Here is a 20,424-nt window from a genome sequence, read left to right as displayed (position 1 = left end):
TGGGGAATGGAGCCTCGAACCCGGGGTCCTTAGGCTTCACAGGCAAGCACTTAAACGCTGAGCCATCTCTCCAGCCCTATATGGCCTTTTAAAATAAGTAAATAAGTGTGTTGGAACTGAAGAATAATTTTAAGGGCAGAAGAGAATTTAATTCACAACGCGTCACCTAGGAGCGTGAGTTGAAAGCAGAAAGTACTTGCAGTCATCTCCTAAGTGACAGAGAATCGGGACTGGGGGAAGCAGGTTACGGGGTGGTTGCTAGCACGAAACTCCCGTGTTCAAATCTGTTAGCAGAAATGCACTCCGCCACTTGCCCTGTTTAGTACCCCAAGTGTGGCCTCGGGATGAGCGGACAGTGCTTGCCTTGCATGCCTGAGTACGCGAATTCAGATTCCCCCGAACCCACGAGAAGCTGGCACCGCAGTGTGAACATTTCTGATCCCGGTGTGCCTTGTGTGGGAAGGAGGCAGAGCCCAGGAAATCTCCTGAAAGCTTGAAGGCCACCTAGGCTGCCCACACAGCAGTGAATGGCAAGAGGTCCTGGCCCAGACAGGTGGAAGCTGAGGACTGACGCTCACTGTTGTCCTGTGACCTCCACACGCACTGCGGCACATGTGCGTAACTGCTCCCTCCACACACATGAACATTTGCACACAGCACAGTACATATACACACCACACACATACACTCCACCCCCCCCCCCAAAAAAAAACATGTTCTAGAACAGACTGCCATTAGAGAAAGAATAAAACCAATCTTAACCACATGTCCCAGAGACAAACTGCTCTGCTTTTCTTTTCTTTTTGGTTTTCCAGGTAGGGTCTCTCTGTAGCTCATGCTGACCTGGAATTCACTATGTAGTCTCAGGGTGGCCTTGAACTCACAGCAATCCTCCTACCTCTGCCTCCCAAGTGCTGGGATTAAAGGTGTGTGCCACCATGCCCAGCTTGCTCTGCTTTTTAGGTCATCAATTCTTGGTGCCATTTCAAGGAGAACACACTTGGAAAGTTTCATAAAGAGGAAACATCTAGCTCTTCTTTAATTTTACTTATTGATTTAATGATCTGAGAGACAGAGAGAAAGAAAGGCAGATAGAGAATGGGCACACCAGGGCCTTTAGCCATTGCAAATGAACTTCAGATACACAAGCCACCTAATGCATCTGGCTTTATGTGGGTCCTGGGAAATGGAATCTGGGTCCTTTAGGCTTAGCAGGCAAGCGCCTTAATCGCTAAGCCATCTCTCCAGCCTGATTTAGCCATTCTTAAAGTCTTTTCACACAATTCTTATTTCTTGTTCACTCTGAAGAACTGGGTACTGGTGAGGAAGAGACGTGGAGAAATGCTGTTCTATCCTTCCCCAGTCTCCCCTCTCCTCCCACCAGCTTCTCGCTCTTCTCCCCTCAAACCATACAGCTTTCATGACTGTGCTGCCGTGCTCATCACTTACAGAAACAGACCTAAATTACTTTCCAGAACATTGATAAGCCTTCCTTGGATTTAGGCAGAACAGTGTAACCCCAAGAAGAAGCTCTAAAGAGATTTTATACCACCCTTGGCAATATATAATTTTTATATGCGGGGGTACATACGGGAGGGGTACATGTGGACTTATGTGTATGCTATGGATGTGGAGGCCAGAAGACAAGCTTGGGTGTCATTTCTCTCAGGCATCATGCATGGTTTTGTCTTTTTTTGTTTGTTTGCTTGCTTGTTTGTTTTCTCACTTTTTTTTTTTTTTTTGAGACAGGGTTTCTTACTGGTCTTGACTGGCCGAAGTGCCCAAGGGGTGCTCCTGACCTGCCTCCCTAATGCAGGGACTACAAGTGCACCACCATGTCTACCTTTTTCTTTTCTTCTCATTTGGCCTTCTTGGGGTTGGACTCAGGTGCTCCCATTTGCAAGGCATTTCTACAATGCCTACATAATGTTTTAAAGGAAAATAAAATCTCATTATTGAGCATAAATGATCAAGACCTAAACAGCAATCTATACTGTGAAAATTAACATCGCTTCATGAATTTACCTGGATATTTTGATTTCATCAAATGCTTTTTGTATTCTAAAGCACACAAGATTATCTGGATTAGAGTCCCTCTGGTTCTTTTTGTTTGGTTTTATTTTTACAATGTCTTCTTTTTTCAACTCTTTTTTTCTCTGTTCTTCATTTTTAAGCAAGCATACAGAACAACGGGTTTCACACTGGCTTCTTCATACATGCATATTGCTGCACATTACTCATATTTGCCCCATGACCTTCCTCATCCCTGTTTCCCACCTCTCACTGGTCTTGTTCAGCCCCTAAAGAGTCCTTCACCGCTTTCACAACAAAGAGGTAAATGTATATATACGTATGTAAATAAATCTAGGTTCCACATGTAATAGAAAATATGTGATTTCTATGTCATCCAGATTGTGTCTAACATCATCCAGTGGTCTTTTAAAACAAATTCTGAGAAACCTGATAAGAAAATACACACCCGTAATCCTGGTACTTGGAAGTGGAAGGCAGGAGAATGAGGAGTTCAGGGTCATCTTGTCTGTGTAGTGAGTTTGAGGACAACCTGGGCTACATGAGAACACTCTACAAGACACACTATGAGCAGAGCCTTGTGTTACCCAGGCGCACTCATATCCGTTCTGCTCCCTGTCTTATTATCCTAAAAGGCGGTACCAGCTTCCATGCCAGGTCATCAAGCCTACGTTTCTGTTATTTGGGTACAATTCAGAACGAAAAAGAGGTGAGGCTCACTGCATCTTCTTAGTTTCACATAGGCTACTGCTACTGAAAGCACCCTTGGCCCCTGGTGTTTGTAAGCATGACCACAGGATCTCATTAACTGCCTTTCTGACACCTTCACCATCAACACCAAGAGAAAAGAGGCGCAGCTAAGACTGTCTTCCTCCGAGACTGACATTTGATTTGGACCTTTTACTGCTAATCTCTATAGTGCTTCAGTGGATCAATAATTTCATCTGAACTTTTTAAAAAAATTTTATTAGCATTTTCCATGATTATAAAAAAAATCCCATGTTAATTCCCTCCCTCCCCCCCCCAACATTTTCCCCTTTGAAATTCCATTCTCCATCATATTACCTCCCCATCACAATCATTGTACTTACATATATACAATATCAACCTATTAGAACTTTTTGTATGTTTATTTTTCCTGGTCATATGAAAATGCATGTTAGTGAGTTTGAAACTAAGATAAAGATACTGGGGAAAGAAGTCCAGTTTTAATCACATTTCCCAAAGACAGCCTCTCTTACCCTTCTTGTACTCTTTAAAAGCTTTGAATTTTACGGGTTTTTTTTTCCACTTAACACTAAAATAAAACAATCTTCTCCTATTCTTGCTGATTCATTGTAGACTCAATTTTATTGTTATATCACATTTAATCATGCAATTTGTGACATAACTTACCAATATCTAACCTGTTTGAAATATTTTTAGTGTTGTGTGCTCTCTTTCCTCCATAAAAGGATGCATAAAACTTTAGAATTATAAAAACACATATCCTACTGGAAAGTATAAGAAAGAGAAGTGGAAGATCATCACTGAAAGATAAAATGCTTTGGGTGGTTACGGAAGAGGCCACAAAGCACATTCTAGCATGAGCAGGTCATGAATCCGTGACATGAGCGAAGCTGTGCTGTGTGCTTTGAAGAGGAGTTAAGGTGGGTATACAGGATGGCACGAGGCTGCCTGAGGCTGAAACATCTAGGTGAGTTATGGAGGTGAAGATGAAGGCAGCTTAAATGGAGCCATAACTTGGCTACTGGAAGCTGTCTTTGTCAGTAGGCCTTGGGTAAGCTCGTGGGTATAACATGGTCATGCAGAGTTCTTGAATAAGCCTACTGCTGAAGCAATGGCGTGGTTCTCTCACCAGGCTTGTGGTAATCTGGGAATCAAAGCAGACTGATAAAGAAGCTTTACATCATGTTCAAATCTGGGCCCACATGTCAAACATTATAGCTAAAGAAAAATTGACCTAATATTACTCAGTAAATATCATGTGGTGCAGTTGTACTAATTTTAACCAAAATCATGTGTTTGCCAGGGATTGGTGGTGCATACCTTTAATCTCAGTACTTAGGAGGCAGAGGTAGGAGGATGACTGTGAGTTCGAGACCACCCTGAGACTCCATAGTGAATTCTAGGTCAGCCTGGGCTGCAGTTAAACCCTACCTCAAAAAAATAACTAATTAATTTAAAAAATCATGTATTTGAAGTAAGATGTCCTTAGCTTAGTGACTGCCAATGAGGGGTGCCATGACTGAATGACATATCCACAGGGAGTCACACTAGAGGATACTTCAATACTTAGATAGGTTTTTGGGGGGTTTTTCTTTATAAAGGAGAGAGAGGGGCTGGAGAGATGGTTTAGTGGTTAAGCACCTGCCTGTGAAGCCTAAGAACCCCGGTTCGAGGCTTGGTTCCCCAGGCCCCTCATTAGCCAGATGCACAAGAGGGCGCACGCATCTGGAGTTTGTTTGCAGTGGCTGGAGGCCCTGGTGTGCCCATTCTCTCTCTCTCTTTCTCCCTTTATCTTTCTCTTTCTCTCTCTGTCTGTTGCTCTCAAATAAATAAATAAAAATAAACAAAAAAGAAAGGAGAGAGAAGGGAGAAAGATAGAATGGGAGCACCATGGCCTCCAACTATTGCAAACAAACTCCGGATGCATGATCCACCTTGTGCATCTTGTTTAAGTGGGTCCTGGGGAACTGAACCTGGGTCCTTTGGCTTTGCAGGCAAGTTCCCTAACTGGTAAGCCCTCCCTCTAGCCCTGGGTGCATTATTATTCAATATATTTTGTGCATGGCTTTCGTCACAAACATATTCTGAACATATTACCCACTGACAATGAAGGTCCTACTTGAGGATAATGATTATTCACCCTTGTTTAGGGTCATAATGTATGTCCTTAAACTTCCAAGTTTTATTAACTCAGAACTTCCCACAGCCTAAGAGCTGGGTGTCCAGACTTGAGGGGTCCGGGGCGATAGCTCGGAGGACAAAGCACCTGCTGCACAATCCTTAAGTACCTCGTCCACCCCGAACCCGGACGCTGAGGCAGGCATGTGTAATCCCAGCACACCCAAGGCAAGATGGTAGATGGACAGAGAAATCTCTTAGACGCCTATGGCCAGTTTGCCTGAAGACCACAGCAGGGAACACTGAGGGGCCATACTTCAAACAGGGGAAGGGAAAGAACTGTCACGTGACATTGCCCACTGACCTCCACACATGTGTTGTGTCACACATGCGCACATACATGCACACTGGGGAGGATAAGCTGAATCTAGTGGGTTTGGCCAGATGCTGGAGTCCACAAGTGTGACCTCTTCTTCTTCGGGAAGCTTGCGTTCTATACTTAACCTTTTTGCAGATTGAATACAGCCTACCTCGACTGCATAGCCCTGGATAATCTCCCTCTCCAAAGCAGTGTTGCATCAACAAATGCCTTCACTGCAATGCCTGTGGCATCTTTTGATTGACTCACCAGAAACAATGGCCCAGCCAACTTCATACATGAAGCTGATATTCCAGGAGCACTCGCTAATAAGACCTAATGTGAACACAGCCAAGAGAATATGTAGAGTATATATTGCTTTAAAAAAAAGTAAATAAAACCAGGGCTGGAGGGGTGGCTTAGCCATTAAGGCATTTACCTGAAAAGCCAAAGAACCCAGGTTCGATTCCCCAGGACCCACGTTAGCCAGATACACAAGGGGGTACAAGCATCTGGAGTTCACTTGCAGTGGCTGGAGGCCCTGGTGCACCCATTTTCAACCTCTCTCTCTCTCTCTCTCTCTCTCTCTGTTTCTCCCCCTCCCTCTTTCTCTGTCAAATAATAAATAAATAAAAATAAAATATTTTTTTAAAAAAGGAAAACCAAATTTGATCATATCAAATATATAATTTTCTGGTAATCTCTATATAGACATTTCTCTTCATTTTAGTATTGTTTTTACTACTTTTAAACAGACAAATTCACTCTTAGATAGCCTTATGGATGTTGACATAAGCATACAGTCATATATCCACCACAACTATCAGGACGCAGAACGTTCTATCACACTCTCCTAACTCCCCTGTGCTGCCCTTTGGTTCAACTCCTCCTCCTCCTCCTCCTTCTCCTCCTCCCTGAAATGCCTGGCAATCATTTTGATAAAAACCATTTTTAATCTGTGCCTTATTTTGGATAAACAATGGAAGGGGAAAGTATCACTTATGGGACCAGAAATGGTTCTCAATTTGGTAGACCTTTGGAATGCTACATTTAACACCAGAGATCTAAGTTCAGGCCTTTCTGCACCAGTAAGGATAAACTCATTTCTTCCAGAATGTCCGGTGACGTTCATCTGAGAACTGCCTGCCTACATTTCATAACAGCCCATAGCTGGTATAACAGGCAGAATGTTTTGAATATAGACCATTATCCATGAATCACAATTTGCTTGCATATCTTAAATCTCCTTGTGACATAACCTGGATTTGACATTATTTCAAACTATTTCAGAATTCCTTATGCACCTCACCTTATATTATACATATGTATTTGTTAAGCATGTATTGAAATTGTGTTTGGAAAAATCAAATTTTTTTTCAATGTACCAAGCATGTTTGCTGGTTAAGAGATGAATGAGACCTTTATTGCCTTGTTTGCATTTATTTTCACCTTTTAACTTTTTATTGACGACCTCTACACATGCAATGTACCCTGATCATAATCCTTCCCGCCGCCTTCCTTTGTTTACTCTTCCCTAATCCCCCTCCACCAAACCCATTCTTCTTTCCAACTAATCCCTCTTCGATTTGATGTCATTTTTTTTTTTTTGGCTTTTAATAAAATTGGCAATTAGCTTCCTGTCTGTCTTCCTCCAAGATCTGCGTTTATGTATCTGCATGGTGAATGCTGGGCTTCCAGAGTGGAGCTCTCAGCGGTGTGGGCCTTGCTTTTCGCCAACATGACCCAGGGAGTCAGGACCCTTATTTATACACAATGTACAAATGCCCATCTCAATGGGTCAGGCTAACTGTCACCATGCATTTCTATTCTTTCAGAATAATTTCAAGACTATTTTCAACATTACTCCTGGAATGCTGCAGCTGTTGCTTGGAGTCTTCTTGCCAAGAACCTGGATGCCTGTTTCCTCACACAGACTTCCAGCTTCTTGAAAGAATTTTGCAGATTAAGCAACAGGCGCCTAATGTTCATACTACTCAACTAGCTGTACAGCAGATCTGTTTCCCATTTCTAGGGGGAGTTTCAAGGACTTCCTTTTTCTAATTGCTTCCTCCCTCCATCGCTAAGCGCTGTGGGATCTCCTGCCTCCTCCCTGTTCCTATCAGGACTCAGTTGTGTTCTGTTGCATGAAAGTCTGAGCCAATTGAGATTTCTTTAGGCATGGCTGCTGGCTGCTTCTGTGAGGTGAGCATCTTTAGGCATAGTAGACATCATGAATTACTCACAGAAAAAATAGAGGGACAGCTAAATGACCCTTGATCCCTTGGGATTAGCACTTGGCAGAGGAAGGCTTTTGCATGGATATAGATGGACTTGACCTGTTGCATGTCTATGCATACATACATAAATGCACATATGTTTTCATGTGTATACATTTCTTTATGTGCGTTATTTGTATGTGTGAGTGTTTGTGGAGGGAGGAGCACGTATGTCTGTGTATGTGCATGTGTGTATACATGCATGTGGAGGACAGAGGTTAACATCGGCTATCTTCTTCAATTGTTCTCCACATTGGTTTTCCTGTTTTTTGAACTAGGGTTTTGCTCTAGCCTAGGCTGATCTGAAATTCACAATTTAGTCTCAGGCTCACCCTGAAGTCACGGTGATCCTCCTACCTCTGCCTCCTGAGAGTGCTGTGATTAAAGGCATGCACCACTATGCATGGCTTCCACTTTAATTTTTGAGGCAGTCTCTCACTAGAGCAGAGCTCACTAATTAAGCTAGATAAGCCCCCTATTCTTGATAGGTTCCTATCTCTGATTACCTTGTTCTGGGATTATAGGCACACACTGCCATCCCAGGATTTTATGTACATACTAGGGGTCTGAAGGAATGACTTTAGGTCCTCATGCTTGCAAGCAGGCACTTTACCCACTGAGCAATATCCTCAGCCTATGTATATATGTCTTTATTTGTCTGTGTGTGTGTGTGTGTGTGTGTGTGTGTGTGTGTGTGTGTGTAACTTCCTTTACTTATGAAATTGTTTATTTATTTATTATTTAGCTAGTTAAGATCAAACTCAAGGCCTCAAACATGCCAGGAAAGCATTATGCCAGTGAGCTATATTCCTAGCCCTGTTATTTTCATTATTGTTTTTATTGCCATACTAGGGATTGAATCTAAGGCCTCTCATACACTAAGCAAGTGCTTTACTACTAGGGTAAAACTCTGCACATTATGTTGCCTGGACTGGCTTCAGACTCATTCTGCAGTTCTGGTAGCCCTTGACCTTGCAATCTTCCTGCCTCATTCTCCCCAGTTCCTGAGATTACAGGCCTACACCCACTACTGATGGCTCCATTATGAATTCTTCAAAAGTATAGGCTTTCATGTGGTGCCCTCCCCCCATTTTCACTTTCCAGTTGAAGTCACTGGACCAGATTTCTGCTGTCCCTGAATCCTATCACGTTTCCTTCTTTCCTCTGTCATTTACTTGGGTAGCTCTGACCTATGTTTTCTTTTTCTTTGTTCCTGAACGAAAATTGATTTCTTTGGGGAGGAAGCTGAAAAACAGCGAGACTTCTGTGACCAATATGTTTCCCACCCCTCACACGAGGAAAAGAGAACAGCCTACACTATCAAAAAACAAGCCAGTCCCAGTCACACGGCCAGATGCCTGAAGCTACTTCTTGTGGTGGGCTCAGTCAACACAGAATAAAACAGACCTCTAAAACAAAGGCTTCCGCTCTCCCAGCTAAAGCCTAATCCGACAAAACCACTGACATCTTGGAGCTTTGACATGTCCTAACCAAATCATCTTCCACTTTGTATTTTCATTTTATTTCTTTCTTTCCCCATCTCCACAAAGATACTAAATTAAGGCTGGGCAAATTCTAGTAGTCTCTCAGATGACTTCCAAATCACAATGTCACCTCCTACCTCTTCCTGTTCCCTTTTTATGTATGTCACTAATTGTGAATGGTTCCCAGCTGATTGCTTCTGTTATTATTAGTACGGAGATGAATGGTATCATTTATGAGCAAATGTGTCACCGGAACATTGAAAACAATTATTTTGTGTAGCGTTGTTACTATGCTTACAGTTTGCTCTTTCATCATGTAAAAAAATGAAGCGCCTGTTTTGTTTCATTCATTCCCTTTCATCGAAAGCATTTTAATGTAGTGAACCTCACTCCGTTCCCACATTGTTTTGGAAAGTGTAGGAATAGAAAGGATAAGGAATGAATGTGGATGCCTTAGCCATGCAAGGCATGAACTGGGCACAAGTGATTTGTTGTTGTTGTTGTTACTTGAAAAGGCACAGTTGAGAGCTGCTGAGGCAAAAGTGAAAAAAACCAACTTAGTGAGTGGGAGGAATGTTGTGTTGAAGTAAGAGGGGAAAGCAGAAGGGAGATGAGAGAAGTGCTCTTTGGAACTACTGGATTTTGTACAGAACAGGAGAATTATCTGCTCTTTGCACTTCCCCCACCACCATATGCTTCCTTAAAATTCCCTTTTTCTCCTACTTGAAAGGATCAGGGTTTAATCATATTCATGCATTTGAAGTGTAATGTTAGGCCAAGCTTCCTCTGTTTCTATCATGAGAAGTTGTCACAAAGAAATCCAAGCTGTATGACAAGGTAGAAATAAAATGTTGATTTTTAATGAAGATAATTAAGTGAACATAACATAAAAAGGAGGGGTGGTTGATCTTAAATGAGGCTTGGGATATAAACAGATTTGGGAGCTAAAGTATATACCCTGCTACCTCAATGTTTAGGCTGATAAATTGTAGTAGGTTACACCAGCAAAATAATAAATGGTGGTGAACAAGTTGAGACAATTTCATTGAAAGGTCAAATTTGCCAGGATGTCTTGAAATCGGCTATAATAGTAACAAAGGCAGGTTGGAAGACAAGGGACATCATAGATATTGTTGTGGAGAAGTATTGAACTGTAGTATACATGCATGCCTCATGCATTACACCACCATTACATGCATGTAACCTTGTAGGTATCCAGCAGTCATAGTTTTCTTTCTCAAGCTTTGCTGCTGAAGGCCCACATTTCCTTAGGAAGTCATCTATTACCTAAGCTTCCTTTCCTACATTTTCTTTATGTTAGACTAGATTTGACTCTTTCAGTCTTGTGGTCTTTGGACACTGGAATTCCAAGTCCCTGTCTTGCTTTCCATCCTTCCCATGAGTTCCTTGGGATCCTCCCATCCCACTTCCCGCTGTGACCGCTGAATGCCGAACTACCTTGGCCCATGGCTTACTGACAGGTTGGAATAGAAAACCATCAAAGACACCTCTGAGCTAGAACGTTCCAAGAGACCATGGATAAGGAGAGGCTCCATGTGGCAGTGAGAGTTTTCGTGCTGTGACAACTTCCTGAGAGAAATACTTTTAAAAGAAGAAAGATTTATTTGTGCTCAGAGTTTCAGAGGTCTCAATCCATAGTTGACTGGCTCCATTCTTTGTGGGCGGTGGTGAGACAGCGCATCATGAGGGAGGAGTGTGGGAGAGTAAACTGCTCGCCTCACAGTGGCCAGCAAGTGCATGGAGGGAGTGCGCTTACCTATGCTCCACACACCTCTGTAAGATGTCACTTGGTAGGTGTCAGTCACAGTGTCTACTTTCTCAAGCAGACCATTTTCTTCCTTGTGTAAGAAAACCGTACATCACTAGCACAGGGCTGAGAGTAACTCAGGAGGCTAAGTGGGGACTGTGAGGTGGTATGTAATGGGAGCAAACTAGGGAAATTATACCACATAACTTCTACCAAGATAAAACCTGTTTCTAAAACCCTGGCTTCTTACCAAAATTGCTTCTAAGTTTCTGCTCTTCTCTCAAAGAACATTTATAATGGGATTTGTAGGGCCAATGTGGGGTTGAAAGGTGAACAGTGCTTCCTGGGCTCCTGCAGGAGCAGTCATGGTCCTGAGCTCACTCTCCAGGAAGACCAACCATCTGTCCATTTCTGGAAAGAAGCAGGCAGTGGATGGACTTAATGCAATTCTGTCACTGTATGGCCATGACCATCTTCTTTTTGATATTGGTTTATTTTTATATAAAATAGGCTCTTGGGGGCTGGAGAGATGGTTTAGCAAATAAATAGATAAGCCTGCAAAGCCAAAGGACCCTGGTTCGATTTCCCAGTACCCACATAAGCCAGATGCACAAGGTGACACATGAGCCTGAAATTCATTTGCAGTGGCCAGAGACCCTGGCGCACCCATTCCCTCTCTCTTCCTCCTTCCCTCTCTCTCCCTCTCTCCCTCCCTCCCTTCCTCTCCCTCTTTCTCTCCTAAATAAATAAATAAAGTAGTTTCTTTTTAATTTTTTTATTTTATTGTTTGAGAGAGAGAGAAAATGGATGCACCAGAGCCTCCCACAACTGCAAACCCCAGATGTGTGTGTGCATCACCTGGTGTATCTGGCTAACATGGGTCCTGGGGAATCGAACCTGGGTCTTTTGGCTTTGTAGGCAAGCACCTTAACTGCTAAGCCATTTCTCCAGCCCTAAAGTAGGTTCTTTATGAAGTTGGCTTTTGGTAGAGATGAGAAATGATGTATGTATACTATTCAGCTGTATATAGCAATCCTCAGTGAATGTAATGCGCCTTCCAGCTGTGACTGAAGCCCCAGAGCCAGCAGAGTCTGTTTCCACCTGGGTCCCGCATTGGGTTTCTGCCCACACAACTTATGGTGAGGGCGGAACTAGCTCCCTTCGCTTCTGCTGAACCTTCTTTACTTTCAGAAATGGAAGCCACCACCGGTTTCAGGGTCCCAAGCCACACTGATAAAGTGACTGAGAAATGAGGTAGCCCATAGGCACCCATTCAGAAGCTCTGGCTTCTGGCTCCTTCCACAGGACCTGTGTTCAGAACACGCTCAGTAGTAAAACATGTTTCTGAGCCCACAGTACCCACTTTTACATGACCCACGTTTGGGCCATTTTCAAAAGCAAAGCAAGTTTCTGGGCCCACAGTACCCCCTCATGGTGACACAAGGAACTTTCTTTTCCCAAAGATTCCTATCTTCTCTTCCAGTAAGCCTTGTCTCTTAAGTCACTGAATTCTTCATTCCAGTCTGAACCACTCATTTCTCACACAGTTCCTGCAGCTTTTCCTGTCTTACTTTTGTAAAAATAAATGGAAAAAATGCAGTTATTTCAGGAACATCTATTTTTTTCTCTCCATCATTTATTCACTTTCTTCTACTTAAGAATTCTCAAATTATCCTGATTATGGCTAATAAGCATATTGTAGGATACACCTGCCTAACAAAAGTAAAACTCTGTACACTGTGTGGCTGAGGATATAGCTTAGTTCTTGTCTGGCATGCACAAGAGACAAGCTTCACAGAAACAAATCTCAAACAGAAACCCTCTGTACATCTAGAGGACACTGTAGAACCAGACCTGTTAAGTCAAGCTCTTGGAGACAGCCTGCTGTGTTCTCCAGAGCCTGCATAAAAGAGGCCCTATTCCTTCCTCTTTCTCCTGGTAGCACTGATCTTTGTCTGACAGCATTTTCCTCCTTATTTAGTGTCCTAGCTTATCCTCTACCCTCTGACCCATTGAAATATAATCCAGCCACAATATGGGTTAAGTGAACTCCTGTGAGCTATTCTGGAAATCAAAACAGAATCTTTCAGCATTAATTCTCTACAGAAAGGAAACTCAAGGCCCCAAACAATCACTTTAGAGTGAGCATTGGAAAATATTGTCTGCTGTGATTTCCCAGGGAAATATTGGCTGGGAGTGGTAAATGTGAGTGAGATTGATGACTTTTTTTGTTTTTATTTATTTATTTTCAAGGGGAGAGAATGGGCAAGCTAGGGCCTCCAGCTGCTGCAAACGAACTCCAGATGCGTATGCCACTTTGTGCATGTGGGTACTGAGAATCCAATGCAGGCCATTAGGCTTTATAGGTTAGCACTTTAACCACTAAGTCACTCTCCAGCTCCAAGACTGGTGGTCTTTGAGAAAGACTGAATTATGGTATTGCCTGGAGTTAGGACGTAACATCGCGCTCAGGTGCAGCTTTTCCAGGGCAGACATTGATTCTTCTTTTATCAAAGGCAGAATCCGCTACCTTCGTCCTGATTTGACACATTATGGAATAATTCTATAGGTTCTTGGACTGATTTCCACAGGTAGTGATAACTACTTAGTAAAAACACATCTCATGTCTCAAAATATAAATGTTTCCCTAAGTGTAAATACAAATAATACAAATTATTTGTATCTTTATGTGTCCAGGTTTAAGTTACTTTAAAAATATAAATTAGGGCTGGAGAGATGGCTTAGCGGCTAAGCGCTTGCCTGTGAAGCCTAAGGACCCCGGTTCGAGGCTCGGTTCCCCAGGTCCCACGTTAGCCAGATGCATAAGTAGGTGCACGCGTCTGGAGTTCGTTTGCAGAGGCTGGAGGCCCTGGCGCGCCCATTCTCTCTCTCTCCCTCTATCTGTCTTTCTCTCTGTGTCTGTCGCTCTCAAATAAATAAATAAATGAAAATTTAAAAAAAATCCTTAAAAAAATATAAATTATTAGAGCAAATCACTAAAATGCCATTTATTTCATGTTCACATGATTAATTCTTCTTTTTGAGGAAGTTTGTTCTTAAACTAGAGATTAGTATCTAGACAAAACTTGACTATGATAAAATAATTAAAGATTTCCGTCACAAGAAGAACATCAAAAGGCTTAATTTTCCCAGTGGGTAAACTTAATTTTTAAAAGTTATAAACTCTGGTATAAAATGACTGAATTGTTTAATGAAATGGCAAATAAACTATCCTGACCATATGTAGATAGATGTGAAAAACATAATTTTACAGTGCTTTCATAAAGGGCTTTCCTGATTTGGTCATAATTGAATGTCATGATTGTACAGGTTGTTGTTTTTTTTTTTTCCTTTGAAATGATTCCCACATTCATTGTACTCTATTCATTTGCTGAAATTATTTTTCTTTTTCAACATAAAAGATAGTTTCTTCAAAGTTCTGTGATAATAGACTTTCTACATCAATACTAAATGCCTACTAAGATAACAAGAACACAAAGAAATCAAGAGTGATGTCATGAAGTAGTTGAATGATGACTGTATTTGATCTGACTTATTTGCATTTTTGAAAAGATAATTGTTTTCTGATCATATATAACCATTTGAACTAATAATGTTTTGATGGTACAAGTTGAAACACTGTTTATGTTTTCGAAGACATTACATTTAAATCAGTTTCTCAGGACACTAAAACGCCAGAGAAAACTTAACAAGCCTGAGTTGTTTAAAATGATTTTTCCTTTAATTAAATAAAAACCATCTGTCTAGGGATTTTGGAAATGAATGTAGCCCATCCTCACTCTGCCTACAGTACTTGTTGTCTAATATTTTGAAAGAAAACGTTTTTTTTCTGTAAAGAATTGAAACAGCACCATAGAGGGATGTCTGGGTCTCCTGCCGCAAAGTCTTCCCTCTGGGATTTGGGAACTGCAAGCGCTAAGAATCTGTCTTTCTCGGGGGAACTGAGCTTAGAGAAATGGGCGTATTCTGTCCAGAGTCAAGGTAAGGTGGCTCCAACGCAGCCGCCCACCCCGGAAGTAAGGGGCAGAAGATGTACCCAAGCCCTCAGCCTGACAAAAGAGCGCCAGCACAAGACAAGCTGACCTCAGGGCAGTGCTGTCCTTTTGAACCCTGGTCCTCGGCCCCAGAACAAGCATCACTTACTGGTGGTGTCGAATGGTATCTGCTTGCACGGCGCCGGACCCTCGGCGGGCCAGGGACAGTAATAGACAGCTCCCCCTTCCACGATATCCGGCTGGCTCGTGTTGGCTTTGGGCGCCCCCACCAAGACACTGGCTCTGCGGAAAGGTTGGAGAAGGTCACTCCTGGTGCCCTGAGTGCATCGGTAGTGATGTGGCCCCTGGACGGGAGTAGGGGTGGAAGGCGGAGACGTTTCTACCGTGGGGAGACTGTTAAACTTCAAGGACCCTTTGGAAACCTATGGGGCATAACGACCTAGTTTGGAGGAGGGTGCATGCGGTCCTAAGGTTTTGTAGGTGGAACTCTGCGGGACCGGCCTAATGAGGACGGCAGAGAACGGACGCCAGCTGCCTGCAGCCCAGGGCACTTGTCCCCAGACCCTTAACTGTTGCGGGTCTGCAGATGGACCTGGAGGTGGTCAGTGTTTGAAGTGGCTCGAGTCTGTCCCGCGCCTCGCTCTCCTTTGTATGGTGCACGCGTCTTGCAACAGGGATTTCCACGCAAGCGGCGCGTCCCCAGTGTGAGGTCCCCAGGCTCAGCTGGGCTCGCCCCGGGGCAGAGGTGGCTGGACCCGGTGCGGGCAGCGGGCTGGGCTCGCGGGAGCGGCGCCGAGGGGCCGGGACGCCGCCCGGGAGGGGACCGCCGCCCCGGGACAGGGACTTACGTGCGAGCGTCGGGGATGTGGAAGTCCAGCGCGTAGCCGAAGTAGCCGCCCTCGGGGCCGCTGTACACCGTGACCTTGTCCACGTCCAAGTTGAACGCCAGCGAAGCCGGCGAGCACAGCATCCCCAGCGCGGCCGAGACGCACCAGAGGCGCGCGAGCCGAGGTGCCCGCTGCCGGGTGGTCATCGCCCTCCGCCCCGGAGGCTGCTCACCGGGCATCGGGAAGCGTGGATCCCAGGGGGAGGGGGGTGCCGGGGCCAGGAGGTCCCCAGATGCCGGCGTCCCGGTCGGTGCGCGCGGCGCGTCAGCGGCGGTGACAGTCCCCGCGTCTGGCGGCGCCCGCCCGCCCGCCCCGCGGCTCCCGGGAGGGCGGCGGGGATCCGGCGCGCCTGGCCTCCTGCGGCCGCGGGCCGGGCCGCGCTGCGGGCGCCCCCTGGCGGCGGGTGCTCGGAAGCGGGCCCGGGGCGGCGCGGGCGGGCGCGGGCGGGTTTCCCTCCGCCGCCCTTGGGTCTCAGCGACCATCTGAGTCTCATCTACGGCACCTTAGGACGCAGCGCTGCACGCAGGGCAAGAGTTTACTGGTTTCCCACAATCTCCCGCTGGGACCCAAGTCTTCCCCACCTCCAGTCAGGGTAAAACCGTAATCTGCGCATCACCTCTACACCCCGAGGACCCTCCAGCGCCATCCCCTCCTCCCCCAAATCCGCAGAGGTTTTGCTTAGACTTTCTGAAGGGCATCTAGGGCATGCCACACAACGGGGTAGCGAATCTCCACCCTGTGGGGTTGTGGTAAAGAGTGCCCAAATGAGGACTGCGGCGGTTTCCAGTCCGTGGAGAGCAGGGTTTGGATTCGCGGAATCCCAGCCCGAGTTCCAACCCAAGTACTGACTATTGAGCTCCTCCTGCGTGGGGAAAGGAGTGAGGAACCAACAGGTGGAGGGAGGAGAAAAAATATAGAATAAGTGTCTTTTCATAACACATGGGACGCAGGCCTGGGTGTAAACCGTACCGGGTTGAATTCAAACAGAAATTAAGAGCTGACGCAGAAGAGGGGGTGTAATTGGCTCATGCCAGTAATCCTAGCACTTAGGAGGCTGAGACAGGAGAATCATGAGTTTGAGGGCAGCCTGAGCTACATAAAAAGTTCAACTCCAGCCGGGCGTTGTGGCTGCACGACTTTAACCCCAGCAATTGGGAGGCAGAGGTAGGAGGATCACCATGAGTTCAAGGCCACCCTGAGACTACATAGTGAATTCCAGGTCAGCCTGAGCTAGAGTGAGACCGTACCTCGGAAGAAAAAAAAAGTTCATGTCCAGCCTGACACCTTTTTTTTTTTTTAATTTATTTGAGAGCGACAGACACAGAGAGAAAGACATAGAGGGAGAGAGAGAGAATGGGCGCGCCAGGGCTTCCAGCCTCTGCAAACGAACTCCAGACGCGTGCGCCCCCTTGTGCATCTGGCTAACGTGGGACCTGGGGAACCGAGCCTCGAACCGGGGTCCTTAGGCTTCACAGGCAAGCGCTTAACCGCTAAGCCATCTCCCCAGCCAAGTAGGAGCAGAAGCGCAGTTGTCGAAATACTTTATTATTTGGTGACAAGTGTAGATTTAGGCACGAACTTAAATAGAATAGAAAGCTTAGACTTGTGGGTCTTCTGGGAGGGGAGAATGAGGGGAAAGTGCAGCATTGGGGGAAGAGGAAACGGGGCTGCCGGGATCTGCCTACACTGAGGGCTTTGATCTCCCCCCCCCCTCATGCTTTGAAGGAAGAGAAAGCAAGGAAGCTATTGATCTGTCATATCCCAGAGACGAAGTTCCAACCTGCTTAACAGAAAGAAGGCAGGGAGCAAGAGCCATGGATGCGAAGGGAAAAGGAAAGGGTCAGGATGGCAGAAGGGAAGGTCCGAGGTGAGTCCTAAGGCATCTCCTCAGAAGAGGGGAGTCGCAGTGAGGCAGGGTGAGCAGGTAGGAAGTTGGCCCTCAGTTAGATGCTGACTTGTTGAGTGTGTGGCCAGTACAGGGTCGGGAGCATCGATTTCAGCTTGAAGAGCCATCAGTCTGTTGCAACAGTTTGGAAAACTAAAGAAAAATCTCAGCCCACTGAGAAACTAGATTTTTTTAAATCTCCTTTCTGTCAGAATCCACTTGATAGACTTATTTGAATTTTGTGTCTTTACTTAAAAAATCCAAAAAGCAGATAAGCTATTAATAGTATTCCTGTCAAATCAACACATTGGGATCATTTCCTAACTCTATTGTCCATTTCAAAGTCCAAGGACTTCTGAGTGCATGTCAGAAGAGTTTTGTTTTCCCTCCACCCAAAAGGACAGTTGGATTGGTCACAGAGTCTCCTACTTTGGTCATGTTACTACTGTTAATAATCAAAGTGATAAGTCCCTTAGTGAACTTTAATGAGTCATTCACACGCAGCACGCACATGGGAATGTTTAGAGGCTGGGAAATAAACTCAACTCACTCATTTCCTGACACTGGCACATTGGGATTTGGAAATCTGTCATATTGGAGGGAACCCTTGGATTTGCGTGGAATGTGTAGCTGGGTGGAAAGTAACAGCAGGATTACAGATGTACACCGAGCCATGAACAGACTTACTAGACAAACTATCTATGTATTGCATAGTGATCTACATCATGATAGATCCTTGAGTCACATCAAGCAGATCATCACCACACATCCTTGCTCTAGCCTCCTGTTGATGTTCCTGAATAGTCTGTATTATCTTGTTCATTTTATTTATGATAAATAGGTAAGTAAAAATATGTCTCTTTTCTTGCATGTGCATTGCTGTGTGTGTGTGTGTGTGTGTGTGTGTGTACACATGTGTGTGCATTTGGAAGCCAAAGGCTGCCATCAAGTCTCTTCCCTGATCAATCCCTTTCCCTTCTAATTTACTGAGGCAGGGTCTCTCAAATGAGCCCAGAGCTCACTGATTCAGGTAGTCTAGTTGGCCTGTTTACACAACTTCCTTGTCTCCACCTCCCACACACTGGACTTATAGGTGGTTACCATTCTACCAGAGATTTATGTGGGGACATGCACTATGAACTCCAGTCCTCAGCTTATGCAGCAAGCACTTTACTGACTGAGCCATCTCCCGGCCCCCAGACAACATTTCTTACTACCATATAAGTGGATATATTTTCTTTTATGGGGCTGTATGTGGTGTGTGTGTGTGTGTGTGTGTGTGTGTGTACACACACGTGTGTGTGTATCCATGTGTGTGGAGGAAACTCAGGTACTCATGCTTGCAAGGCAAGTGTTTCACCCGCTGAGCTACCTCCTCAGCTCCTATGTATGTGTTCTTGCTCCTTTCTTAAAACAAAACAAGTCTACTTTTGAGGCTGGCAAGTTTCCCCAGTGGTTAAGGCAGTTGCTTGCAAAGCCTAACAACCTGGGGTTGATTCCCAATTACCCACATAAAGCAAGAAGCACCAAGTGGTGTACGCACCTGGAGCTGGTTTGCAGTGGCTAGAGGCCCTGACATTCCCATCCTTCCCCCTCTGTCTTGTGTCTCTCTTTTCTCTTTGACTCTTTCTTCATGAAAATAAATAAATAGCATATTTTTAAACCCTATTATTTTTCATGCTATCACTTTCCACTTTTACTTACAGATGAGGACCAAGATTAAGGTTCCAGGAGCTATGATAACTGTTTGCTCACAAAGAAAGTAAATGTTTGATTTGAACTACAACCTGTTGGATGCTTAAACCATTCTTTATACCATTGAGTCTCTGATGAATACTTTATCAAAGCATGCTAATCATGAGAAATCACCTCTCCACAGGCATAAGCTAGTTGAAACTTTCTTTTAGGATATGCCTGTGACTAATACTTGAGAGGTGGCAAAAAGTACCTTGTACTTTTCCAAGCCAGCTTTGGAAAAGGTTTGATGGCACCTTGGTATTCAACAGTGTGGGGAAGCATACTCTGGAAGCTCTTTGACCTTCCTGGGAGGCCCACAGAATGGGAGAACAGCAAATTGTACAAGAAACCAGAAACAAACAAACTTCTCAATGATTGTAGAGAGGGCATAAGTCTGAATAGGTGTCTTGTACATTTCAGCATTCTGACACTTGGGAACTGTGCCAATCAGAAAGGTCTGGGGTCCTGTCAAAGAAACACATGTGTAGTGACATGTCTCTTGCTGAATGAGAAGTTTGACATTTTAAAGATCTACTGGCACTGATTTATTTGTCAGAAAAGCAAGTCTGGGAATTGTTTATCATGCATGTGAGTATATGTGTACACTCAATACCGAGAAAGGTATACATAGTCGTTTCCTTAAAAAGCAAAGCACCCAAAGGTCAAAGACGGAATAGATTCAGCCCAAACATTCCAAAAATAAACAACTAAAAAGTACGAAAGGAAAAAATGAAGTCACAGTTGTAGCCATGTACAAAGTGCTTAAAATAGATAACATTTAGCCAGATAGTTCAAACTTTTTAACCAAAGATATTCATCAGTTAACAATCAACTATTATTTCTGATTATATTTGTATTTTTCTTTATATGATGAAATTATATAACTTTAACATCCATATGTCTTAAAGTCCTGACATAATTATTGCACAATATTCCCATGCTTTCACTATGTTAAATTGACCACTTATGAAATAAACCCATGTGAAAATAATGCATCATCAGCTTTGAAAATAAGTGTGCCAGAAAGTAAAAATTAATTTTCTAGTTTCTTCTTGTGAATTTGGACAGTGAAGTTGATTGCAGGTTTTACTTTCACTCAACATTTATTTTCAGTTTTTGCCTGCAATATTAAAGC

At 44.2% G+C, this 20,424-nt stretch overlaps 1 protein-coding gene across 1 annotated transcript in view; it reads right to left on the bottom strand.

Annotated features, from left to right (window-relative positions):
• The window catches only part of Itga8 (integrin subunit alpha 8), a 213,745-nt gene extending 197,826 nt beyond the window's left edge, over positions 1–15,919 (bottom strand). The window contains exons 1-2 of the mRNA XM_045135108.1: positions 15,629–15,919; positions 14,929–15,062 (exon numbers count right to left, since the gene is read on the bottom strand). Of these exons, the coding sequence (XP_044991043.1) occupies positions 14,929–15,062; positions 15,629–15,846 (352 nt within the window). The 5' untranslated portion in view covers positions 15,847–15,919. The remainder of the gene's footprint in view (positions 1–14,928; positions 15,063–15,628) is intronic.
• Positions 15,920–20,424: the final 4,505 nt, after the last annotated feature.

Source organism: Jaculus jaculus, chromosome 15 (genome assembly GCF_020740685.1).
Source record: "Jaculus jaculus isolate mJacJac1 chromosome 15, mJacJac1.mat.Y.cur, whole genome shotgun sequence".
Classification (NCBI taxonomy): Eukaryota; Metazoa; Chordata; class Mammalia; order Rodentia; family Dipodidae; genus Jaculus; species Jaculus jaculus.
Note: the sequence above shows the minus strand (reverse complement) of the source record. Positions and strands in the feature narration are given on the sequence as shown.